At 32.1% G+C, this 10187-nt stretch overlaps 2 protein-coding genes across 2 annotated transcripts; one reads left to right on the forward strand and one right to left on the reverse strand.

Annotated features, from left to right (window-relative positions):
- Positions 1 to 1850: 1850 nt before the first annotated feature.
- Positions 1851 to 4311, reverse strand: LOC113401869 (gloverin-like). The gene is made up of 5 exons (XM_026641945.2): positions 4255 to 4311; positions 3655 to 3743; positions 3060 to 3180; positions 2335 to 2526; positions 1851 to 2057 (listed from the first exon to the last, which is right to left on the reverse strand). The coding sequence occupies exons 2-5, from the start codon at positions 3735 to 3737 to the stop codon at positions 1923 to 1925; spliced, it is 531 nt and encodes a 176-aa protein (XP_026497730.1). The 5' UTR covers positions 3738 to 3743; positions 4255 to 4311; the 3' UTR covers positions 1851 to 1922.
- Positions 4312 to 8467: 4156 nt separating this feature from the next.
- On the forward strand, positions 8468 to 10162 carry LOC113401864 (gloverin-like). Its single transcript, XM_026641935.2, has 5 exons — positions 8468 to 8512; positions 8657 to 8745; positions 9026 to 9137; positions 9444 to 9635; positions 9962 to 10162. The coding sequence occupies exons 2-5, from the start codon at positions 8669 to 8671 to the stop codon at positions 10094 to 10096; spliced, it is 516 nt and encodes a 171-aa protein (XP_026497720.2). The 5' UTR covers positions 8468 to 8512; positions 8657 to 8668; the 3' UTR covers positions 10097 to 10162.
- Positions 10163 to 10187: the final 25 nt, after the last annotated feature.

Below are 10187 nucleotides of genomic sequence, written 5' to 3' on the forward strand. Positions count from 1 at the left end.
GAGCTACTAATTTCTAATTAATTTTCAAGTCAATCGGACCTGAAATTTCGGAGATCTCGAAATGAGTGAATATGTATATTATGTTTTTATATAGATTAATCATCTAAAACCTTTTCCCAGAATCTGTCTTTTTATTAGTGATCAAGAATTTATCTCTGGGTCATATCTTTATTTATGTAGATACCTATATACGCACTTAAATTCGTTCTACAGCTTATTATACGAAATTAAGTTTTGCTGTTAAGAAGTGAGAATTTGATAGTTGAGAATTAATAAAGGCAGAATAATAAAAAATCGACGGAACCGGTGACAAAATATATGTATAAACCTCTAAATTTTTTATGCTATATGCAATGACGTTGGAGAAATAGTTTAAATATTTCGATTCGAAGAGCGAGAAATCAATCTGCCCCACTGTCACCAGTAGGGGCAATAGGTCGAGTTTGTGATTTTTAAATTGAACTATTACTCCAAGAATGGCCGTCTAAGCTCATTCCATAATATGGAGCTCAGTTGGAAGGTAGTTATTACTCAACAGTATACAAATCTTGGATGACCGTTTTTTATCTATTTTCTTTAGTGAGTCTCACGAAATATATCAATATAATAATACAGTATAAAAAGTATATTGAAATTATATATAATTATGTATTTAGTGAAAATGAGTACCCTGGGCCCGGGGACGTGTGCCTTTGTGGCTAAGACAATATTGACTCCAAGTCCAAGTGTTTCAATAGGAAGCCGTAAAAAAAAGTAGTTATCGTCCGCGGCTTCGCTCGCGTGCTAGAGGTTGTTCATCAGGTTTTAGGTTTAAAAAAAGTAACTTGTCTTTTCTTGAGGTTCAATCTAGTTTCATACCAAATTTCGTCAAATTTTTGGGTTCCTAAGATTATCATAGAGTAATGTACCGATGGATATATACAGTTTATATATAATACATATAATTAATTGGACAAACCCCAAAGCTGAGGAAGTTCTAACTTAAATAATTAAGACCACAAAGATACACTTTGGGAAGTTATTTCATAATACACAACATGTTCTTTGAAATTTAAGCCATAATACCTTAATATAATTATAAACACAAATGAAAATGGACTTTAAACTAATGCGATAGAGTTGATTGTTGAATGATGTCGGATCTCGATTTATGATCTAACGAAATTGGCTTTGGAAGCAGAGACTACTGGAGTAATTGTAGAAGTTTTAACCTATCGTCCATTGGAGTTTGTAAAGCGTTATTGTCAAAGTTATGGGCTAATGGAAAATGAAATTTTATTTCGAAGCGCTTATCGCCATTTTGTTCATTTAAAGTCACTTTAAAGTATTTATATCGCATGATTTATATTTATAATAAATGTAAAATGATAAAACTCGCAACAATGATTCCTTCTCTAGTTGTCTCAAAGATCTGCTTTGTCATATGGTCCAGGTGATAGTGTCGAAATATATTGTATAAATTATTTAATGAAGACGTACTTATATGCAATGTATTTATTGTTATTTTTCAAAAAGTTTTAGATTTATCGGAATAAATTGTGACATAAGTTGTCTCTTCCTAAACACTGGCCAAAAATCGACCAAAACCAATTTAAAATAGTGAAAATATAATTATAATAGTTAAAAAATCAAATAAACAATAACACGGCAAGTTTAAGAAAAAAATCAGTAAAATGAAATAAAATGCATTTAAATTAGTTTGTTTAGGTCAATTTTTTTTTATGAAATTATTAACAATTTCGAAGAGTAATGCCTCGTGTTTTTAGTAAATACTCAAAAACGATTAAAAAAAATACAAAAAAGAATAACGTTTTATACATACATTTAAATTATATTAATAATACAAAATATAACATAAATAATGATTTATTTTTTAAATACAACAATGACTAGTACATTAAAACAATACAAAGTATTTCCCATCACCAAACGTGTTCAAACTTGGCTGCTACACCAACATCAGGTTTCCCATGACCCAGGTCTTGGGAGACGGTTCCTCCAGCTGACACGTGAGTATTTTTGTCTAGATTCCAGACTTTAGAAGCAGTAGCTGCGGCCTATAAAGTTATAATGTTAGTAGATTATTTTATGTTGCGAAAGATATCCGAATTCATATTTGTCTTTAAGAATAAGGATGTTTAAAATCAGTTTATATTCACGGATACTTAAGTTGGAATACATTAAGTTTGCAATGCCATACAAGAAGTTCCAAATTTTAAAAAAAATGACTTGTTATATGTCTTTATGTGTACTATGAAGATTAAAATTGCAATAACTTTTGCAAGCAAGTAGCAAATTTACAAAATATTCTTCTGATCACTAAATAATACTTACGTTCGTGCTGCCACCGATCTCTTTCGTGAGTGCAAAAGTCGCGTCCGCATTTTTGTTAGCGTTAGTCCAATCCAATTTCCCCCCGACGTAACTATTGTCGCCATATGGACTCAGAACACGTGAACCATACGCTTCACCAGTTAGAACACCCCTACCGTCATTGAATATGTCTTGCCTGTAACCAGCCTTACCCTGAAAATGAGGTGAGTTACTCAAGTGTGGAGTTTTTTCTAAAGAGAAATAATGGCATGTATAAAATTTCAATAAAATATTTCTCTATACAGCCATTGCCAGAAAATGTACAGGATTTTAATATTAATATAAATTTATGTAAATACAGGCTTGGAATATAGAATACAAAACAAACCAGCAAGAAACTTAAATAATATTTCCTAATTGTGTCTGTTTCTGTTATTATTTTATTTTGTAGGATTGGTAAGCGGGTGAGCAATGGTACTCAGTGATCACCACTGCCCATAGCCCTCGGCCAATTCCTTAAATCGCCAATTCGCCACCAACCTTGGGAGCTAAGATATTATGTCCCTTGTACCTGTAGTTACACCTACTTACTCACCCTTCAAACTTGAACACAATAATACTAGGTATTGCTGTTTGGCGGTAGAATATCTGATGATTGGAGTGACCTCCCCAGCCACAAAAAACCCCCAAGTTACTACAACATCAATGCCAATATTGGACATAGACACTAAAGAGAGTATATTTACAATAAGCATTTCTTCCAAGGCACTGAGGGTACCGAATATTCTTCCATCACCGGTCCTCTTGATCCAAGTAACATCGCGTGGATGACGAGCTGACTTCGCGAACATGTAATGATCAGGGTATCTAGTGGGAAATTAACTTTAAATGCGAGTAATTAAATTGACACATTAAAATTTTATATCGAGATAACTCAGTCTACGGAACACGTGAATTAAATCAAGGCAAACATCGTTGGGCTTTTGAGTTTGCGTTGTTTCTCTAGCGACCAGAGAATTGATAGTAAAAAAATGGGGGTCAATTACTTTTTACTTTTCAAAATATTACCCGATGTTAGTAAATAACATTACTAAGATAATGTGATTAATATTTACGTTTTTTTTTCGTAATCTAGTACTAGCGAACGAATCTCAGTTTTTATAATATAATACTGCATTAAAGTGAATTGAAAATAACATTCTTTCAGCGGAGGTCAGGTGGATGACAACACAAAGACAATTTTTGTTTCATTCAATTCAAATCATTCAATCCTTAAGAAATGATGGTTCGTGGAATTTCGACCGATCGATCGATAAAGATTATTATACTTGAATTATTTACCGTTCTTTATATGAAGGTGGTTGAGACACTTGTGCGCAAGCGCACGCCAGCAACACGAATCCAACAATGATTTGTACCTGCATGTTGATCTGAAAACCAATATCAAACAATTATTATTAGAATTTAGAATAAATCAAGTCATAAGTCACCATTTCTGTAAGTACTTTTAATATAAGGAGGCAAATCAATTGCCTTTTTTTAAAGAAAAGGAATTAGAAGATTTATAAATATAATATTTATTCCGACTCATGTAGGTTTCCTCACGGTTTCTTTAGATAAACACAAAAATAAAAAATAATAATAACGGTTTCGATACGCAGCGCATTGAACCCGCGACCTTCAATCGAGTTCTGAGCGGTATCAACTAGGCCATATCTCTTCGCAAAGTATAATTATGTAAGTTAAATAATATATGTTTCCAATTATTCAATATATGTAGACTTAATACACAAATATATTACACTAATCACCCACCCAGACTTCGCACGGGAGAAATTTATTAATAGAGAAAATTATGTAACATAAATATAATTCATACTACTGACAATATTGAGTAGCATTAGTACATAAATATATTGCATACAAACAAACAAATTTTACCTTTATATAATATTAGTATAGATTATATTTGGTAAACAGCTGAACTTCTCAAGCTCTTACTAATTGTGAATAATAAAATTATACTCGGTATATTTATTCGAACGTTTGTATCGAGGTTAAGTCCCTGTGCACAGGAAGAAGTAGTCCATCATGTCTGACTCACGCTTTATGCGAGATAAAAACATAAACAAGATATATAACGTTGGGGGAATTTCAGCTTTAAAACGATTAGTGACGGCTTCAACGGTGAGGTACAAAATTGTTTCCCGACAAGATGACGAGTGTTTATACACACAGCACACATTCAAATTATTGACGTCCGTGTGCATTACAATTTTGTCTTTGTCTGACTTATGGAATTTGTCGTTAAGTTGAAAAAGGATGGATATTTAGGTTCTGATTGCTTACATGCATCAGGGATACATTCTTTGATGCTTGGCATTGACTGTGATGGGAGTCTTAATAATGGTTCATATTTTGTGCATAGAATTTTTTTTTTAATAAAAAACGTAATTCATTACAAAATAATTAATAAAGATATTCCATTATGAGGTTCGGGTTTATATTAGAATTAGTTTTTATTGAATTTTCGAAACTTCAAAAACCAGTTTGAAGCTACTTAATTGTAATTTATTTAAACACATTTAGTTTTGTTAATCAATACTAATATTATAAATATATAAATAGCTCTATCTTTCTGTCTGTTGCTCTTTCACGGCCAAACTTCTAAACCAAAGATGAAATTTCGTATAAAGCAATCTTGAACTCCAATAAAATACATAGAAGAAATGACGACCAACCTTAAACTCGAATGAAGCCGAGAGCCACAACTAGTTATCTGTACAACGGGAAATATTTATCAAATTGAAAAAGGGAATTGTTCTGTGATACGGGCTTAGCGATTTCCCCTTTCCCCTTTTCATTCGGTTCCAAGAGCGATCGATTTTGTTGTCTTATCTCATAGTTGATGCTGCTATAAATCCAACGACACGCCATTTGATGAGATCTATCAAGTCATTTATAGGCTTAATAAGTGTTTCACATAAACAGAATTCTATCTTCGTAATCGTTGTCGGGTTCAAGCCAGACGTGTCGTCGTCGGGGGAGTTTTTGTGACCCATCACAACGTCAAAGCATTATCACAAGTAATTATGTTTTCATTTAAAATGTTATCATTTAAATTACAATAACATAATTATAAATTAGTTCAACAACATCGTACGTACATGCATCTATAAACAGATACACGTATATATACAAACATATATTCTTCAAAACAGGCGCTCGAAATCTCTAGTAAATATTATAATTTTAATCATATTTTAAAGGTGATGAATATATTGGTGATGATGATATTCCCCCATTCATTTTCTCTCTCTACTCTCAGAACTCGAAGTAGCTGACTATGCAGGACGCTCTCTTATGATACTGAGAGTGATCTGATGGGATGTTTGAGGGGTATCTGATGGGACAGCAAAACTCATGCGACCGGAGAACGTTCAGTTGCAGAATTAACTGTTTTACATGTTTTCTAATACACGAGGGAATAAGTACTGTCAACTTCTAGACTTTTTTCTTTTTTATAAAAAATCTAGGCATACGACTCCACTCCACCTGATAGTAAGTTGTAGTGGAGTTTAAACGCGAAGACGGCCAGTACAGTCAGAGAGACTGAACTGCACGTCGCCCTTGCCATCCGGCCCACACGATGCCTCTTCACGCCACGTTCGAACCCAGGATATAATACAAGGGGCACACGTTTGCTGGTAGAGAATTTGATTTTTATCGCGATGGAATTAATGTCACAGTTAAGGGCAGCAGCTGATAATTTATCGATTTAAATATACAAAAAGTCAAAATTATTGATATAGCTGATAAGAACTCGTACTTATACTAATTGTTTACAATTAATTAGATAGCTTGTTTATTTTATAGTATAACTACTCGTCCCGGCTTTATTAGGGTACAATAGTGGTCTAAATATAATTTCTAGATTGAAAGAGTTTTTTCGGGTAGGAAAGTTGAAATTCTCGGCATTTCGACTCTAGTCCACTAGGATATGCATGTATTATATATAACTTAATATTTCATCTTAAATCACTGTATTTATTGATGAAAACTGCATTAAAATCCATTAAGCTCCGTCTGTACGCTTAGATATTCCAAGCAATTCGAGAAGCGACTTTGTTTTGTACCATGTAGAGATGTATTCGTATGGTATTTCGCAATTTACTTCGAGTTAACGCTACATATATTGAAACGGTTTGAATTCAGTTAAATGAAACATCGGAATTGATGGTTATAGAAACAATGTAAGAGTTCGTTAACACGTTCATTAATAAATGTTATATTATTTTTATAATAACGAAGCAACGAATTACACTATGATGTGCCTCGTACATACAAGGGAGAAAAGAAAATTGTTTGGTCTGTTGTGGATTTGAAGATCGAATGAGATCGCTTTGAGATGATGACAGTCCCAATATTATCCATAGTTTCACATATTGAACAGTTCGAACGTGATGTCATAAAGTTATATTATTATGGTTTTGAATAAAAATCTGTTTTAAATCAGTTTTAAACATTTATAACAAATACATATAGTTACCTACTGAAAAGAGGGCATACCGATCAACAATTCTGACATAAATATTCATTCACATTTCTTTAAAAACTAAATTAATATTAATTTATTTCAAGGTTCGGATTTAAAAGCTTCGAAATTATATTGACAATTTCTATTTAAAAATGTAACCTTGAAATTCACAGTTTTACATAATATGACTTCTCATTTTTTCTTAAGGCAAAAAAACAAAATCTCTATTCAAGTAGGTTCTTATAAGCACTTTTAAATCCTTATTACATGTAAATTAAATGATACAGCCGGTACTAATTTTTTTCTCCTTTTTTATGAAATAGGTATGCCAACGGACACATATGCTACCTAATACGATTACCGCCTATTACGAAAAATATTCACCATTCGTTACATCACCAATGACATCCATTATTTCTCAAGTGATGTAAGAATGAGCCATCATCCTTGGTAATTAAGTGTTATGCCCCCCGTGCCTGTAGTTACTGGCACATAAACCTGAAACACTACAACATCAATTATTTCAAATTCAATTATACTTAATATTTTAAATTCAAATATTCTTGTTCATCATAGATCTTATTGATTACACTTTCTTACTGATTTTCACAATACTGCCACCGGTTAGGAAAGAAACACGGACAGTCCTGAGAAAAATCAGCGAAGGAAATTCAGCGGGTTAATTTTTTTATGTAGCGTTTCATTCCCAAGATGTGCTATCATCTATCAGATAGTTAATGTTATAATAATCTTTAGGTCGATATTTTTCAACCATTAAGTTTTTAACTTTTCTTTTTTGGGATCCTTTTGTAAAAGCGTATACATTTCCGTTTGGTGATTGAGTATAATATCATGCAAGGTTGGGTTACCAGGTACCCAGGGCTTGAAAAATCCTATCACGATGTAAATTTAGATGCTACATAGAAAAACTGGCAAGTTTATCTTTAAAAACGCCTTTTTTCAAATGAAATACTATGATGATTTTTTGTTAATCTGATTTATTAATACAAGTATCGGAAGATTAGTAATGGATACGTATTCACCTCGTTTCAAATCTGATTTGTTTTAAAAGAGCAGTGATGCGAGTTTATTGCCGTTTCTTCTTTCTAACTACTTTCCAAAGTTTGCTAGAGTTGAAATATTGACGATTATAAAATGCTTTATTGTAAAGGTTTTTATAAAGATTTGAATTTGAGTCTCAATTCTGGGTCAGAAACTATAATGGGAGCTCCCCATCCTCATCATGTTCTTGTATGTATGTACATAGACGAATAATGTATCCACGCCTTTTCATCATCTTTTTTTTTTTTATTATTCTTGTATCGGGTTATTGATCATGTTATTGTTAACATATTTTTAAATTTCATGAATAAATCTGTGGTTGATTTTTATGCAAATTTATAACATTTGTAGTTTTTTAGTAGTATTAAAACAACATTTCTGGTGAAGAGAAAAAAGTCATTAATCGCTTTATAGCTAACATTATCCAACGTTCTATATCTAAATTTTGTTTTCGTCTTGTATAAGGCGTGGGCCAGACATTACTACTGCTTTTCCTGTTCATAGGGACTTAATCTCCGTAAGAGCTTTCATATAAATATATGGAGAATGATTTTACGACTCACAATACAGTCTTGAGCTCAGCTGCGTATCACATTTAAGGTAATATATTTTTGTTTGAATTATATATATCATAAATATTTCCTCAATATAAAAAATAAAATTAATAAATCTTGAATAAAATATAAACTCAAAATAATTGTACATTAATAATTGAGTGATTTGAAATATTGTTTTTTTTTTTAGTTTCGCATCAAAATGCAAGTACAAATCATTATTGGATTCGCGTTACTGGCATGCGTTTGCGCACAAGTACCTCAAACTTATGAAGAAAGGTAATGAATTAAAATTTTAACAATTATATAATAATATTATCTGTTGATCAATAGTTTCTATTGGAGGATTTTTTAAGTAGCAAAATAAACTGGCCCGTATTTGGCAGTGTTCTGTGGCATTTTGCAGTATTTTATTATAATTAAAACAATATAATTAATAATTAAATTTGATCCCACGGTCAGTGCTTAAGACACACTTCATCTATGTACTAGGATTCCATAGTTTATAATTTTATGAATAGTATAATAACAAACTCTTTTATGTATAAATTATCTCCAGAAATACTGATCATTACAGGCCAGCTCGCCACCCACGCGATGTCACTTGGGACAAGAAAGTCGGTGACGGTAAAATATTTGGTACCCTCGGTAACACGGACGATAGCCTTTTCGTAAGTACATTTATATCATTCGAATTGTCAAATTCTTTGATTAGTATAAATTTAAAGTCGATATTCTTAATAATTAATATAAAAGGGTCAAAAATCATTTCGGATCTGAAAATATATATTGTTATTTTTGAAATTTAAGGTATGTCAATAAAATACATAATTCTAAATAATTTATGAATATTTATCTAATCTATGAATACGACTAGTTTAACGTAACGAAAACGCGTCTGTTTGAGTTTAATTTCTAACATATTAAGTAGTGTTTGGTTATTTCCACTTATCAAGTTCTTGTCACTATATTTTCAGGGCAAAGCTGGATACAAGAAAGATATATTCAATGACGATAGGGGTATTCTGAAAGGTGAAGCGTATGGTTCACGAGTTCTGGGTGCAAATGGCGACAGCAGCTATTTCGGCGGAAAATTGGATTGGGCAAACGCTAACAAAAATGCTGAGGCTACTTTGGAACTGACGAAACAGATTGGTGGCCGAACGAACGTAAGTTTTAATGGAAATATAATAACTGTAGTACTGTAAGTACTACTGGCTTCGACATCACAAGTTTGGAGCCGTTAATGAACGTCATTTTCCGAATTCCGAAGTTTTAATAATGAATTCAGGTACACTTACTAAACGGAATAAAAAAAACTAAAATTTATTACTGTAATATCTTCAGTGTTGTGTAGTTTGGGCTATTCTATATAGTTTCAATTTAGCTGTTAGTTTATCTAGCGTTTTACGCCAATCAAAATATCCTCTTTTAATTCTGGGTCATTTTGGAAAATATTTTCAATTTTAAATTATTTACTTACATTATTTTTCAGGCCGCAGCTGCTGCTTCTAAAGTCTGGAATTTCGACAAAAATACTCACCTATCAGCAGGAGGAATCGTCTCCCAAACCCTGGGTCACGGAAAACCTGATGTTGGTCTAGGAGCCAAGTTTGAACACATTTGGTGATAAGAAAAAATATTTTGACATTTTGATGATTTTTGGAGTGAATTAGTGACATTTGAAAATAAATTATTGCTATAAGTTATATTTTGTATTA

Source organism: Vanessa tameamea, chromosome 23 (genome assembly GCF_037043105.1).
Source record: "Vanessa tameamea isolate UH-Manoa-2023 chromosome 23, ilVanTame1 primary haplotype, whole genome shotgun sequence".
Lineage (NCBI taxonomy): Eukaryota > Metazoa > Arthropoda > Insecta > Lepidoptera > Nymphalidae > Vanessa > Vanessa tameamea.